The 17,630-nt window shown below is 32.7% G+C and overlaps 1 protein-coding gene across 8 annotated transcripts in view; it reads right to left on the minus strand.

Moving 5' to 3' along the window:
- Positions 1-1,629: 1,629 nt before the first annotated feature.
- The window catches only part of LOC131849410 (CUGBP Elav-like family member 2), a 409,465-nt gene continuing 393,464 nt past the window's right edge, over positions 1,630-17,630 (minus strand). For 7 of the 8 annotated variants that reach the window (XM_059199486.1, XM_059199487.1, XM_059199484.1 and 4 more), the window contains 6 exons: positions 9,653-9,831; positions 8,442-8,703; positions 6,641-6,886; positions 5,455-5,481; positions 2,717-2,836; positions 1,630-2,294 (listed from right to left, as the gene is read on the minus strand). In XM_059199486.1, the coding sequence (XP_059055469.1) occupies positions 2,023-2,294; positions 2,717-2,836; positions 5,455-5,481; positions 6,641-6,886; positions 8,442-8,703; positions 9,653-9,831 (1,106 nt within the window). In that variant the 3' untranslated portion in view covers positions 1,630-2,022. The remainder of the gene's footprint in view (positions 2,295-2,716; positions 2,837-5,454; positions 5,482-6,640; positions 6,887-8,441; positions 8,704-9,652; positions 9,832-17,630) is intronic. The other variant, XM_059199483.1, reaches the window with a different exon arrangement.

Raw genomic sequence — 17,630 nt, forward strand, 5'->3', positions numbered from 1 at the left:
CTTTGGAGATGAGGATCATTCGGGTAACCTGACGATTAATCGACTGTATACGAACTACTTAAAACGGGGAATACAAAAATTTTAGTTCATATTGGTCGTACATATAGGTAATTTTTTTATAACAGAATCGCATTGGCACATTGTTAAATTAAAGACATAAAAACAACACAAAATAGGTAGGCATATCTATGTATGATATGGTTAAGTTTTAATAAATTTTCACAGCTTTTTGAGCTTCCGTTCAGGTCTTGTAATAAACATAATATTTATGCAAGTCATTAATTTTAACAGAAAAATGTTACAGGTAGGTAAGTAATACTTAAGAATGCATTTCAATAGAGCTATATAATTAAAGTGCTTGTAGTTTTTATCGATGTGAATCGTGTATTATGATAGTGGTATGAACATTAGGTATTTGTAATATTTTTTTATAACAATAAAACCCCATGACATAATGAACTACACGTAAATACCTACCGTAATGAAACAATAAAATGTGCCAGTGAATATATGAAAAATATTTACGAACGATACACAATAAAAATATAATAATTTTATTTTTAATTAAGTGTTCAATTAATGAAATCCGAACCTTATGAAAATAGTAAATATAGTCTATCATTAAATACTTAAAACTAACAAAAATTTTGACTAAAGGGCCAGTGTTCGATGTGTTACAATAAATTGAAAGATGTAATTCATTGTGGTACATTAAATATAAGTTATACACAAACAAGCACTATAAATATTTTGAAAGAGTATATGGATATCGCAACCATAGATCTTGTGACTAGTATAAGCAAGTAATCACTACTTTTGGATTTGCGTCTATGAACTTTTTTATTTGTTTCAAATTTGCGGTTTGAGACTAAGGAATTATAAACATAGAGTTATATACGCAACGTCAAACTTCTTGATGCGACTAAATGTTGTTGTTAATATGTTGAACATAAAAACTGAGGGTGAATTTAGAGCTTAGATAACCATCACAATTGAAACGCTATTAAGACAAGCCTTATTAGGTCTTGTCTGAATAACTTTTTACTTATGAGGTGGTTATAAATATAATCTTTACTGCGTTTGAGATATCCACATTCCCTTCCAATGGCTCACGAGCCAAACAAAGGAATTATTCAAAGATTAAGTACACTATTGACAACAATAAGTTAAACAATAAATACACTGATCACTTTGAGATCAATTCATTATTTCTAACATCTTATATTTTTAAACGAAAAGAAATCAGTGCCACCTTTAAACTATACGAAATTAATTAAACTGTATGACATATAAAACCTTATTATATCCTTGATTATAGGAATAAAGAGGTCGACTTTTATTTTTTAAGTTAAATTAATTTTGTTTAATTTAATTCCATCAATAGGAATTTGGACACCAATATCCGCGTAAAAGACAATGGCCACATTCAGGTTTATTATATAAACGTAAACTAATAAAGTGGTAACACAAAATAATAACAAAATAATGTTGTTAAAACAACTAGGTATAAGTGAACGAAATTACCGTAATACTTGCGTGGTACGCGGCACTCTCGTTTTGTACCTAATCTTGAGTTTGAATGACAAAATATACTGTAAATACTCATTTGTATTAAAAAAACGCAACGTATCGTTTGCCACAAACAAAAACAAGCTAAAAATACTATCTGTTCTTTGGCGTCCACAAACATGAATGTATCGGTTACGAAACGAATTCAACTTATGCTTAGTGTGACTAAAACTTATAAAATAATTATTTCAATAATATAATAATAAACAATTTGGGGAATACTTTGGAAACGATAAATCCTTTGACACAAACCTTAACCTTATTAGTTAACAACTGTGCACATGGACTCCCGTTTTCGAAGGAACCTTATGACCTATTATTATTCAGTTCAGGTGCACCGGATACATCACAACAAACGTTCGGAATCTTACAACCTTTTTTGCAATTGTTTTTTTCAACTTCATTGTGTATTCGTTTTTTGAAAAATTCACTAGGAACGCGTTCTGGAATATTCTAGTACGGTCTCGATAGTTCTTTAGAACGTTTCAATTGAACTTTGAGTCTCTTTGTACCTATTTGGAAGCCGTTCATGGCTTGTATGGCAGCTTGAGCCGAGGGTGCGTTGTCGTACGAGACGAAACCGAAACACTTGGAGAGGTTCGTCTGTTTGTCAATGAACACTTTGGCCGATATCACGTGTCCGAAAGGAATGAACGTGGACGCCAGGTCCTGGTCCGTGAACTCTTGCGGCAGGTGGTATATGAACAGGTTCCCGCCTTCCGGACCTGAAAATACACACTTAACATTAATCCTGTATAGGCACAGCACAGCACAGTTTTTGTGAAACAACATGTGTTGGCGCCAAATGTTAGTGAACTAACAGTGACATTTCGTGCTCGCAGAGAGACGCTAAGAGAATCGACACGTAGTTGTTTGAGTGCGCCCGTTAAATTCAGTAAGAAAGTAGAAATATTCGAACGAAGGTTGCTAAAACGAATACTTACCTATTAATAAATAACTAATACAGTAAAATTGTGTTTGAGATAAACCGAGCCAGTACCAACTGCTGTCCACTAGTTGAGAAGAAGACTTTTCAGTCTTCTAAGGCAATCCTATCTGCTTCTTCAGCACGCAAGTTTGGCAATCAAAAGACCAACTTGCAGATCTATTTTTGTGGGGACGTTTAGTAAATAGTGGGAGTACATACCCTCGACCTGCTTCCCAGCTGCTGCAGCCGCCGCGGAACCCAGAACGGACCCGAGCGGCGCCGCCGCAAACGTGCCGAACTGAGCCGCGTAAGCTGAGCCCAGCGGTTCTGCTGCTGACCCTGTAGTATATATTGTGCTTTATAGTATCATTCGTGCAAACGTTTTACGTGATACATGACTTGTGGAGTTGGAATACTTAGCTCAAAAATAGATAGTTACAATATCTTACAAATATATTCTTTATACAAGTATCACTTTTGAATCGATATTTTTTTATTTTACTGTCATATTTAGAATGCAAATATAAATCGAGAGAATGGCCTAAAAACTCAGTGAGTGCTAAAAACTAATTTTTAAAAATATTATCTATACCAAATTCTTCATTGTGGAGGGCATGAAAGATACCTTCGGCTAAAAAATCCGTTTCTAACTGACCTTATGAAGCCTAGTTTCGGTCACCCACAGAATAGTGTGTGACTGATAGTGGAGTAATAAGTGTATCTTTATTTTTTTAAGCATCATCATTGTAAATGCGTAGGTATGACGTCAAATTGATTAATATCTAAATATATCACTACTTCAAAGTAGTTTGGTTTTCCCTTAAAATTTATATATTATAATTAGAACTGACTGTACTGTACTGGTATGTATAGGTACTACTTTATATACCTACAATTTAGTTGTCATTATGACAAAGTAGTAAACAGCAAGTGGCTATGGAAGGAATCTTATTACGATTTACCTAATGCAGGTTTTTAACTGCCCAGTTTATATTGCAAGGGTATTATAAAACTTTTTACTAAACAATACAAGAAATTGTTATACAATTATCGATCAACAGCGTGTAATAGCTACAGTAAAAAATTGAAAAGTTGTTTCCTGTTTATAAAATTCTCAAATTTATCAACACACTGATTTATCAATATATCTAAGGGGTTTTCAGTAACATATATTTCTGAATATATTTACATATATAACAAATTATTTTCTAATTAATATATACATTATGTTTAAAAAGTTTCCAATAAACAAACACGATATAATTATTATATCATCAAGACAACCATCGTTTAGTTTTAGCACTTCATGCAAGAACACAACGAATGTTAATGTACACGAAACGTGAATATATCTCAATATTTTACAAAAGTTATTTTGTATGGGTAGTTCATGTATTATATATAGATACTAAGTGTCAAACAAATTATACTGCCTTCCATTTCACACACTATATATAAAAGATATATCAATACATAAATCATGAACAACCCTGACACAAATGATAATGCACAACTCATTACGAATTCCAACATTTACAATTATCAAGAGAAATTACAGTCCGCAGCAAAAGAAGCTAGTTATAATTAAAAGTAACTTGTGTTGCTGACCGTAACGATCATTAAAAAAAAGCAATAATTGTTTTAATTTTCCGTTCACAAGACATTCGATCAATCAAGTTAAATACAGCGGTGTGTCAGAATAGTGTTAGATATTTGATTATAAACAAGAAATGACATTAAAATCATTATAACAAGTAACCATATCACATGGAAATACCGACCCCTGGACGAGAAAAAGCATGTTAAGGTCTTGAATAAAAAAAAAAATTTTAAAAACGTTATTAAGAAACTAATTAAATTTTTATTTTATATTTTTCTCCACATTATTTGTTTTTTTGATACAGTTGACAAAATTTGTCAACCGTATCAACTTTCTCCAGGAAATATTCACTTAATCATCAACTATGAAAATAATTTTTGATTCTTACATACCTGACGTGTAGCTCGAAAAGTTCGAAAACTATTTTCATATAACTGATAACGTGAACATATATGTAAAACTGTTATGTCTCTTCAATAGGCAAGTATCACTTTCCGACACACCACATACATAAAAAAAAAACTGTCAACAAAAGGTGAGAGGTAATAAAAAAGAAATAAGCACCCACAATCCGAACAACAATGTAGGTATTCAACGAATTAAGACCGAACATGAGTTTTAAAAGACAAATAATATATTAAAACAAGATTGTCATCGTGATAACACAAACGGCATCTCCTTACCGCTTTCGATTATTAGACACTAGAACGTCTATTACACAATCAAGCAACGCCAGGCAATAAAATACTACCTATTTAACGCCAACATAGAAATTGTACCAAGCGAAACCTAGATCCTTGTAGTAAACGAGATAAGACTTTAGTAAAAAAAATATATCCCCGCCGGTTATATCAGCTAATACAGAGCAATAGAATAAAATATTTTAAAAATTTGTGTCTGTAAGGTCAAAACAAAATCATTAAGTATGTATTTATTTTTAAATTTGTATTTGTTTGTAATTTAGATTAAAACATTTCTTTTCTAGCATGATTTTAAATTAATAAGTAATAATTATTGATAATGTGGTATAAAATCACCACTCTTCGAAAAACTATTAATAGAGATAGCAATATTGTGTTAGAAATGCTCATGTCATGATGACATAAGTTTTATTCAAATTAATCTTACTGCAGATAAGTACAACGTAAATTTCGGAAAATAGAATATTATTATCAACATTTTTTAGGCAGGGATTGTATTGCTATTAGATATACCAACTAAAATAGATTCAATAGATGTAGTTATCTATTGAAGTAAAATTATAACAGTCTTTCTCATTCACTACACAACTCTATGAAGCCAAAGATAAGTCATTCCATGTAAATAGCACACAGTTTCGATACGTTTGCGTTTTTACCTGTTATGTTAGTCTTCCCGAGAAGACCTGAAGTGTGAAAAATGTTCATCGTTAATTAATTCTCTTTTATATTAACTGTTCTCTATATAAATTCCAACCTGAAATAGGAAAGTTTGCGGACAAAATAGATCGTGACAATTTTTCATGGCCTAAACTATGGTACTTAGATAGTGTCACCACACCAATTACGGATTTGGACAGTTCGTGCAATTAGTGCAGAATTTATTTGCCTTAATTGTCTTACAGGACGAATTTAAGGCAGGAAGGAACACGTTCGGCAATAGAGAAAAAGAAATGACAATTATCGTCGCCATTTTCATTCTCGTAGTGCCGGACCTTACGTTCTTCTATTAAAGAATCTTTGCTAATGAGGCAGTTCCGATTCGAGGGATGGCTAGCGTGACGTACGGATAACAATTCCGTTTTCCCGAATAATTCAGCACTGATAGTTGTAATAGGGCAAATAGCCCTTATTAGCTATGAGACGGTTACAAATGGATGTATGTATCTAATTACTCTTTCTATTAAATAGTAAATTCATGTTATTTGTGCTCTCAAATATCCTTAGATCAAATATTTACAATATTTGATCTAAGGATCGTAGCAAACAGGACGCTTTTATCATCTGCGATTATATAGCACTTAGTTGCTTATCGGAAGTTCAGTTGCAGCTCAAATTAAATATCGCGGTTGAACGCTTCATTCTAACTAAACATATATTACATACATAGTTCCAGTTGGGGCATCAAGTAGTTATTAGCAGCTTGCTGCAGAATGCTACATTGTATTGTAAGAAATCGCCATTACGCGATACAGATTCGAAGTGATTGCCAAAACGCGCGAATCTTATACTCTGCATTCGAGTTGGATATAAGATTTGAAATTAGATTGGTAATAATAAAACCAATTGAAGTTTCTAACAAGTTTGGTTTGAAACTGAAACTGTTTTGCGATTCTATAGGACAGATCTGTCAACAGGTTAATTTCAAAGTATCTAATGCTATAAATGATTTATAGATTTATCTATCTATAAGTCATCATATATAAGGGCGTCAAGTGTATCATATTATTCTTCGATTTTTAAGTTAATCTCTTCTGATTGGGTGCTAATTTAGACCAGTATAACATGGCACTGATAACTCTAGGTAAGGGTGACTCCATACCATATTGAACTAGGGCTACTTACACAGTTGTGGCGCGGCAGGCTGTGGTGCCGCTGCGGGCGCCATAGCAGCCGCTTGCGTCACCACAGGAGACGGCGCCATCGCGGCCAGAGCTGCTAAGTTCTGCACCGACACCGGTGCCAGCATCCCGCCGAGTTGATCTGCCGCCCCCCCACCGATCCCGCCCACCCCGCTGACGGCCGCGACCCCGCTTACAGCACCCCCACTCAGGCCTGCGCCAGGGAAACCGATTTCTGGATAGTTAACACCTATGACGAACGAAAAAGCGTTTTATGAAACAGAAAAAAGCAAAAAAGCCAAATTAAAATATATTATTCAAAAGAAAAAAGAGCAGGCATAGTTTTACTGTTAGGCAAAGATATAAAATGCAAAGAAATAAGTAAATATAACTTCACTACTGTCATCTCAGTGGAATTGTTAACTGTCGTCTTCGTAGTGAACGCAACACTTGACATGCTCACATTTCGTTGTGAGCTGTATAGTATGAATATATTTGAAGGCAGGCAGGTGGAGCCAGGAGCCAATCGGTGTGTTTCGGATATTTGGTCAAAAATGGTAATTGACACATAGTTTCATTGTGTAGATCAGATTCAAACTCACGATTTTTTGATCTTTAATCTTCAATTTTGTGGATGGATTTAATGATGACGCCTCGGAACTTTCCAGAATAAAATAAAAAAAAAAACCAATGTTCTACGTCTGACGTTCCACATACAATTTTTGTAAAACTATATTTTTAATACAACTATTTGGCTATTTGCGCAAACAACTCGAAGTAGTAAATCACTAGGGCATGAGACTTAAAAAATATAATGCAACGGACTAAAACCAAACGCAAAGATATTAGTTTGACAATTTATACTTGTATAAATATAAACTTTGGATATCTACTGTCTAATATAAATTTAGTGTTACACAATATTGAAGGATAATATTGCTGCCCCTAATACCTACTTAACTCAAGGCTTGTGAATCATTAAAACAAACAGTGAGTCAATTTGCCAACCACGACCAACTAGTTAGCTACTCATAAATGTATTGACACGAATCATTATGTATGTACGTACGCTCCGCATCCACTGCTACTAGTAGGTACTTGATAATTTTATGAAAACTACGATTGAAATGCGATAACTATCTAAAACTATGCGAAATTAAATATACTATCTTTTCTGACTAGGGTCTTGCTACTTTGATGATAAATCTCGTTTAAAACAGATTAACATTGATAGTTTTTGTGTTTTTGATGTACAAGAGTCTCAGTTAGGAATTTTTAATTAGAACTAGCATTATAATTTCAATTGTTGGATGATTCTTATATAACCGCAGCAATCTATTTCAAACGAGTATATTTTAAAGTTCGTTATGTACAAAATTATGCTGCAGATCTCTGGCTGGTAGACAGGCAATGAATCGTTATACTCATATAAATGTACTTCCACCAAAACAATGAAAGTCTATGTAATATACACCAAGAACTTGGAGATGTAATATAACCAACTGATCAGCTTTGGTTAATGTTAATGAAAAATTAAGAGAGTGTTAACGTTAGTCCATTTACAATAAAACAACCAGTTTGGTTTATTACATCTAAATTAATTCTAGACTCTAAATTAAATCTAACAATATACAGAGAGGGTTAAAAGGGGATCGTCAGTAATCAGGATTAGTGACCCCAAAAAATATCGCGATTAATTCCTGGTGATCATCCTCCACAGTGTCCAGTTAGTGTATATCGTGTGCAGACAGGTGGAGCATATAGTTATCATCTATAAAAGAAATATACATAACGAATTTTAATACCTTGCAATAAAGTTGATCCTTGTCCTTGCATCAACTGTTGCTGCAAGCCAACTGCTTGGATTTGCTGCAACAGTTGCAACTGCGTTGGGGACAGTGCCGCTTCCGAAGCGAGATATGTTGTGGGTGCCACAGGCGCCGATAAGCTCCATAAGCTCGCTTGGATCGCCTGCAGCTTCTTTTGTTCCTTCTCCTTTTGTGTATCAGCAAACTTAACAACTAGTGGCGCTGAACAACCCTCCATCGTTTGACTGTGGTGCAATGCCTGGAAATTGAAAAGCGATGCTATTGTACTAAGGTATAAGAAAATTTATGGAAATTGAAATAATCTTTATTCAAATAAACTTAATATAAGTATATTTGAATAGTCATATTTTCTTTATTCTACCGAAAGCTGACTCGTTACGAAGAAGAAGGACAAAACTTGCGTGCTGCTTTTTAAAATAAATGTTGTTAAATTTTACATTTTTAAGACTTTGCGTGAACACAAACTGCCAAATAGCAGACTGATTTAAACTTCTATTTTTAGTCATATCGTGTTGGGGTTGTATTTACCCCACCTAGCATGTAACATACATGTATTTTACCAATAGGAAAAGACACGTTGGTTTCTTGATATTTTACTTTGCACTGATTTGATATTTATAATAAACTTATTAGCATCAGAAGACCATGTATACAGGCGCTAACGTATAGTACATGTTTACATTCCCATTATTTTATAATTCATTTTTGACAGGGTAACCGTAGCCTCAACAGGAGCTGACGTAAAAATAGGAGTAGTCACTATTTTTATTAAAGTTAAAATGTTTAATGACTTCATATTTTGAGTATTACACACTGCCTACGTTTGTATATTATTATATATTATCCACTTTGATACTAACCATTATTTTTATAAGAATTGTATGATTTTGATGATGATACGCGTCCAAAAATATTTACCTTGAAAAAACTGCTTGCTCTTTTAGAGTCAGCGTGTCAGTCGTGTTATTCGATTTATAAGTTACGATAAATTAATATTATATATTTATTACAAGAAATAAAAATAAATAGATGATATGATACTTTAAAAATGCTACAAGAATTACGAATGTAACTATAAGCGATATGTCAACTTACTTAAATTGTGCTTACATTTAAGTGAATGCTTTCATACTGCATATTTCAGGTATATTCTTTACAACGATAGTCCAGTCACAAAATCCAATTACCTTGATGGCAGCGATCGCCGCCTGCTTAGATACGAATGTGACAAAGGCACAGCCTTTACTTTGACCCTGCGCATCTCTCAGCACCGTACACTCCTCGATGGCTCCGTGTCCAGCAAATAAACCCCGCACGTCGTTCTCCGACAGCTTCTTGTTCAGCATGCCCACGAAAAGCTTGCGTTCTGTGAACAAACAAATTAAATATAAGCAACATTTGGTTTGGGTAATCAACTTTTCTATTTCGAATTGGAGACACAGTGTAATAGTTTAAATTATGTACAGACTTTATAATAATTCGAAGAGAAAATTTCAATAAATTTTGATAAACAGGTTTATGAGTTTAATAACATAGACAAATGATTAGCATACATAATTTTGGGATCATTTTTTGTGCGTAAAACTTGGACCGCGTACAGGCATAAGTTCTAAAGCTATAACCATCATAAATCATCATAATTATTTTTACTACTTTTTGTTAAAAGATGTTTAAATAATCATATGATATGTTACATTTACTCCTTGTATTTGTATTACGGTAGTTGATGATGAATTCATATGAATATATAATACCAGATATTCGTATAACCAAACATATATATCCGTATACAATGACAATGGAACGCAATATTAATTTCAAAACAATGTCGGAAAAGCGCGGGAACTCGTTTCCCTCTCGGAAGTGTCACATTTAAACTCACAGCGCCAACATCAACGTGTTCATATAGCTAACACGTAGCTGTAGGTATCATGTCAGTTATCAAATATTTGCATCGGATACAGTAGTACACGAGTGCAGTGAGTTCTCACGCGTCACAAATCCTCACATATGATCTTTGAAATATGTACTAGCTGATCCTGAGCTTAGCGGCGGAGTGCGAATTTACGACTCACCATGACACCGGCCATAAAACAGTTTTGCCTCTATGCATACCAATTCCAATTTGAAACCTTAAAACTGTAAAGATGCCGCTACCAAGAAATATAAGTCGCGATGTTACCAAGGTAAATAAGAAAATATTTTTGTGTGCAAAAACCGAACGCTCAAAGGAAACACAATGCAATGTAGAATGTAACGCGTAAAATTCAACATTCGGCGTTCTCAAACCCCGGAGGGGGTGGAGCGAGGCGAAATTGAAAAGGTAGCAAGCCGGGCCGTCTGTTACAAATATTTCATGCCCGCAAAATCAGCACGCTCGCACGGAGATTAGCATGAAAATGGCGCGAGAAAACGAGACGGGATCTGGTGAAAAACTCGCTGTGCAAAGCGCGTGTACCCTAATTTCCACCGCTTTGCTTTGTACAGAATGAATGTTTAAATTTGAGAGATCAACACACGTGAAAATGGCTGGAGCGCCGGCTCCAGTGCCTACGGGGATTGAACAACAAATTAAGTACGCTGGTGCGTATGACGACTACTGTCCTACAAACGTGTTTTTCACAATAAAATATCTTTTGGCGTTAACAATTGTTGTAGGAACGTCTAGTTCATTTTCCAGAGAGAAAAGCAAAACATTAGTTTTTGTATTGGGAACCATGTAACTCTATTTGTGATTTTTTTGTGAATATCTACTGAAGCCATATATTTTAGTATTACTTCGCGAGAATGTTTCTTATATATAGTAGATACGCGTATATGTATTGGAATGTTGTTCTGTGCATCGATTTGCAGTTGCGCTACCATGTATTTTTTTCTATATGTTAAACAGTATTCTACTTCTTTTATAGTTAACCACGTTCGCTGGTCACAGCTTTGTGGTATTTGTTACAGACTAAAAATGATCGCTATGATATATGAGCACCATCATAAACATCACAGAATGCTTACGGTACCCATTACTTTGCGATACATAATATAATGCATTATATATCTCATTCTTTATATATATAATAATATTATTTAGAATATGTAATAAATAAACAAGAGTCATCCACGGCGCCTACTTATTTATTAGCCTATTTAATTCACTAGTAGTGATGTACCCACTCGTATGAATACCCATATAGAGAACTTAGCAGTTGTTTATACATAGTAGTAGAATACTTTCATAGATTTCAGAGCATATTCATCAGAATCGTGACAGTTGCGCGTCCACGCAAAAAGTATTACAGATTACTAAGTCGCGTACAGCATACGGGAGCACGAGCGAATCTCTAGATACAATACTAACTACGTCTATTCAAAGTGCTACCGTAAAAGACCAAGGTAACTACTAATTAGAATATTTAAAGTGAATCCTCTCTTAAACACGGAGGGTAATCAGTTTAAATGCAGAAGTAATTGTGTACTTAGCGCAAATAACGTTTTAAAATGTTAATGCCTTAAGTGCGCCATCGGGCCCCGTAACGGCACCGTTCGTTAAACAATTTACATAACCTCTTGACTGAGGCGCGAGGGGGACGAAGGGGAAAGCGGCGGCCGGGGGGAGGGGAAGTTATTTGTACCATAATAAGAAGGAAACAATTTACCTACCGTATAATTACTGAGGAAATGTTCCGAACGGGACGAAGGCAGCTCATTACTGGTATGTTTACACATTTCGTTTGTCTATTGAATGTGTATTGATTAGTTTAAAATTAGTTATATGTATGTATATCGACGATATAGATCGGAATCTACAATATATTGACAGTCCAGTAGGACTGTCCATTCGATCGATATTAGTAAATATCGATCGAATCAGTGACTTATTTTGTATCGGTATGAACTGTCAGTGTGCCGTAAATTCTGATCGATATTGTAGATATCTAAACTATACATTAAAATATATTGTTTAAAATAATTATAAATACCACATAAAAGCTTATTATTGATAAAGATGTGTTATTCTTATGTACTGTATTTATATGGTGTCGAAATGATGTACTAATGTTTTTTTTAATATTTTATTTATTCGCTATGATGGTCATAGATTTAAATAAAATCTATAATGCAACTAACTATGTCTACATCGACATTAATTTTTTAAACTATAATGTAATAGAGGTCTTTAAATACTTAAACATTCTATTTTTCAATTTATTCGTCTTTGCCCACAAGCTAAAGCTACTCGACGAATTGTATGTTAACCTGGTTTTATATGTACTACAGTAGAAAGATATTTCATTCTTGGAGGAAAAACGTTAAAAACTCCCTTGAGAGCGACGTATCAAATATATTCAGTAGTAGCTCTATACGATTTTATTTATGACTACAATGTATGAATTACCCATTACGCTTACGTAATGATTAATTTAAAATATTATATTGTATATAATTAAAAGGAAACTAAGCTATTTCACGATAACAATATCTAAATGTTATCGTCTCTATCTAACACGACGATAGAACATCTTTCTGTCGTCGTGTTAGATAGAGACAACGATCCTTGTAATTAACAAGGAAATATGAGTACATTCAGAAGAAAGATCGAAATTTCATCTCAATTATCTTTATTAATAAATAACGAATCCTCGTAATCTAACCAACTTAGGCAATTACTTCTCCCTTATAAAATTGTGAAGTCTCTTTGGGAGAAGGGGGACTATTCAATTATTTGCCTCCCAGGACCTGTTCTGTTTATAATATAACACAAACAACCGACTGAGAGCCCCTTAAATGACTTTAAATGTATCTTTTCGCGGAGCATTAAGTGCATTTTACTCTAAACATTCATTTTGCATAATTATTGTACCCATCTTTTATGCAAAGAATTTGAGGACTCACTGCATTTATTTAGGACTTTTTAGATGTTATGTTTATTCTAAAATAGGTATATTTAATCGATAATGAAATTTTGTAGAAAATACGACATTAGGATTCTCTACTAGCCAATCCTTGGGAGTTCAGAGCAACCTTTGGGATATTGGAAGATAGTTGAGTACACCAAATGTATAGTTTACACTGTGGTGTAAACTACACATATACATTAAAGACTAGACAGTGTAATAGGTATCCAAACACAGTTTAGAACATATTTGGTACTCTTATGAACAAGCTTTATTTAAAAAAATATAAAATGTTTAAATTCTCTCACGATATGCACAGAAAAATGTGGGCGTTATATTTTGTCTAACATTATAAAGAACAAAAAATGGTTTATTAATAAAATCAATTAGTCTATATTTGTTTGTGATTACGTAATACGCAAAACGTGCTTATAGAAATCAATCAGTAAACATACTCATTACTGGTCAGTTGTAATTAAATATCAAACACACTACACATTTTAAGAGGTGCTATTTAGAAAACAACCTTTTTCTTCCAGGATAAGCCCTACCTGGCAACCCGGGTTCTAACTGTAAAAACTTCATCCTAATGGACGCGCAAATAAACTAACAAACCGATATCTGTACTTGAGGCTTTTCTTCATATTATGTTTATAAACTATATATTCACTCGGCAGACACTAGATGGCGCTTTTTGCATATAAAGTAAGGTTTAAATCTGTTTTTCTATTTAAAGTGGCAATTTTTTAGAGCAACATTAAACTGATTTTTTTTAATCGAAAAATGTATGGAACGCTTTTTATTATTACATTAATAACTTATCGAAAAGTGGTTTTCTTTTAACAATATTCGTGGTCACCCTACACAAGTCCTTTTTTAAAGTTATTTTTTAAGTAAAGCAATACTTAAAATCAAATTTATTTTTAGCGTCTGGAATAGTTAACATTCAATGAAATGGAACTATTTCAGAATTAAGTGAATTTCAAAAAAAAAACCTCAACTCAAACGCAAACGTCTGACGATTAAACAGTTATATCTCTTGTATTATCAAATTTAATTTTACATTTCGCCCTTTACATTGAAAGTACGAGTACATTACCGGCATAATGGGGTTCCTTGTGACAGTAACAGATGAAGGAGAGGCACTTGTACCGTCAACTATACATAAAATCTCTCACTTGCAAATGATTCAGTAGAACCAAATTTACTGACACATCACATTTGGCATTCAGAATTTTACAAACTATAAACCATTCCTAAAGGTTTGTTACTTACAAACTTGCACTTTCGTACAACGAAACAAATACAAGTATTGTATACAATATTGTGAATATACTGACTATAGACAGATTTATAAAGCTAAGCCGAAGAAAATGAAAACGAACTAAAAATGTTACTATAATGACTTGAATTCTTTAAAAATTAGAAAGAACAATATTGTAACTAACAGCCTATTCAAGAACAGTACTCCGCGGCGTTCTTGACGTAACTTTAAATTACCTATGGTAGTCATTTACAGTGGAGAACAGCAAGTTAATTAGTTTTTAAATGGCTCTTTAAAGTGTTAGTTAAAACACGCGTGTAGGTATTTCAAGGTCACAAGAATAATGTATGTAATAAAATGACCTGAATAACAATTTTTACTCGTTTACATGTCACTTTTTAATAGGAAAAAAAGCATGTTATACTAGGTATCACACTACGACCTGCATAGATGTATTGTGCTTGCCTTTTCAAAGTTCGCTACCTAAACCCGTAGGGACAAGAATTGAAGGATATTCTTAGGAATAGTACCTGGTAACATCGTTATACTTATATTAATGTCAAATTTACGTGAACAGTATCCATCATGTCATTATAACCACACATAGTGGACTTAGACTTTAAAGCCAAAACTTTAGAGTGGATTTTCCAAAGTTTTGTAATTTTTTAGATAATCCAGCATTACACATGTATATTAGATGTGCAATATAATGCCCGTGGGTACCATGCTCTTCATGCGTCTCTGTTCCGAAAGACTAACGTGTGTTCCATACTGTAATTTCAGTGTAATATTTTAATACAACTGCTTCCACATTCATCCGTATGTATGAAGTGTACCTCAGTATTATTAAGGGTTTAAAAAAAAATTAAGGGGCAGATTACCACCCAATATTAGCTAGCAACTGGTATTTTACATAAAATAATAAAAGACGTCCTACTGCCATGCCGCATGCCGGTTTAGTGGAAGAAAATGTAGTATGCCAGTTACAATGATACCATATATAAAAATTAAATAATATTGTCTATGTCTTTAACATCCATACAATGGGCGCCTACTTGGTACTAAGGAATTTTGTATAAATCATGTTTAATAATAATTTATGGCACCATTACACAAGTATATATTTACAAGGTAATGTTTTGCTAGATTATTCAGAATAATAATTAGGTATTGTTTCTCAGGCAGTCGTCGGCCGTGATACTCTATACTTATTGCCTAGTTATGCATATACTCATACCTCTGTTTATAAATATCTAATGTTATAATCAACACTTGTATCTATACATAATCAAAACAAAACTATCATCTATGAATAAATGATTACAGTATGTCTAACAACAGTGACTACTCCCGACTTCTATCTGGGTGAAAATATACATAATATATAACAGTAAAAATATACATAATATATTATATATTGAAATATAATATAGACACAATTTTATTATATACGAGTACATATAACAAAATATAACTTTCAATATATGTATACACAAGTAAGCAGCATTAGATTATATTAGATTATAGCATCAAATCAACTCATATAATAGAATATGAAACAAGTAATGAATGAGGAAAAATATGAATGATAGAAATGGATTAATGTCACATTGGTCCTTCGAGTCGGATAGCAACTGTCAACAGCTATGATACTGGATATCATAGCTGTCATAAAGTTATCTTATTGAATTAATATTAACATCGGACGGAATGTTGAGTTAATATTTGTTAAAATAATATAATTTACAATATAATATTAGGATAAATGATCCCGATTATAATCATATAATAATTATTCCTTTAGATTGGATATCACACAATTGAGGCCAATTAAAAAATGTGCTCTAATGAAACTAGATTTTAAAACCAAAATCGTATTGCGGTATCATACCAAATAAATAAATAATAATAATAATATTTTATTATTGTTGTATATAAAGTTTTGATTTTCGGCTCATACTACTTGATAAACATATACTAACTTTTTAAGTTGCACAAGTTTTAGTATGCGCCGTTTTTGTTTATAATTTTTTTTATTAAACAAAACATTATTTTTCTAACAATTAATGTAATAAAATTGTTATGTTAATCAAAACATTATCTTTCTAACAATTAATGTAATAAATCTCAAAGTTAGTCGTGATTTATTGATACATAATTACACAAAATAAACATTATTCTTTTATACACAATTGATGCCTTCAGAATATAATTACGAAATACATTATGAATTTGTAACGAAAATAAATGTAACAGCTTCATATAATATTATGCACAAAGTTTGCACATACGGGTATGTGTGTAAAAGTAGAATTTATAGCACCTAATAAGCTCAGATTGTGATTCCCAGATTCTAATTTAGGTTACAAGTCCAGTCGTAACTCGTAACCAACAAATAAAGGAACCACACGCTGTTAAGTGGAACTTACGAGATCTCAACGTTTATTGCATTATTAGATTGTCTGTATATTCGTAATATATGACATATTTAATTGTGTTAGTTAAGGTAATAACTATTGTATAATTGTTTATAAACATAACATAATAATAATATTAAAACATTTGATTTGCAACTATTTATTTACTTTGTTTAGATATAATTAATGAACTAATGTTATAGTATAATATATCCTTGCAAACTTGGTTTAACTTTGCCTATTTAATGTTCCAAAAACTTTTGCCACTTTTCCGGGGATTATGTTCATAGGATTTATTATGAGTCAACGTACATCACGATATATATACAATAAATTCTTTTCAACTGTTTTCAAGATTTTTGAAATATCATTCTTTTTATGTAGTATTCTAAATACTTTTAGAATACTACATAAAAAGTATACATTCCTAGTCAAAACAATAGATTTTATATTATTTTTCTACATAAATTATAATTCCTTCTTTCTCGTAACGTTAGAGAATAGAACTGACATTTCAAGCCCTCAAAATGAGGGTGGGGAGGGATTGATTGGGATAGTACTGGGGAATAGTAGTTCTATTATTGCTATCAATATA

Source organism: Achroia grisella, unplaced genomic scaffold (genome assembly GCF_030625045.1).
Source record: "Achroia grisella isolate CSIRO2021 unplaced genomic scaffold, CSIRO_AGI_Agris_v1 utg642, whole genome shotgun sequence".
Taxonomy (NCBI): domain Eukaryota; kingdom Metazoa; phylum Arthropoda; class Insecta; order Lepidoptera; family Pyralidae; genus Achroia; species Achroia grisella.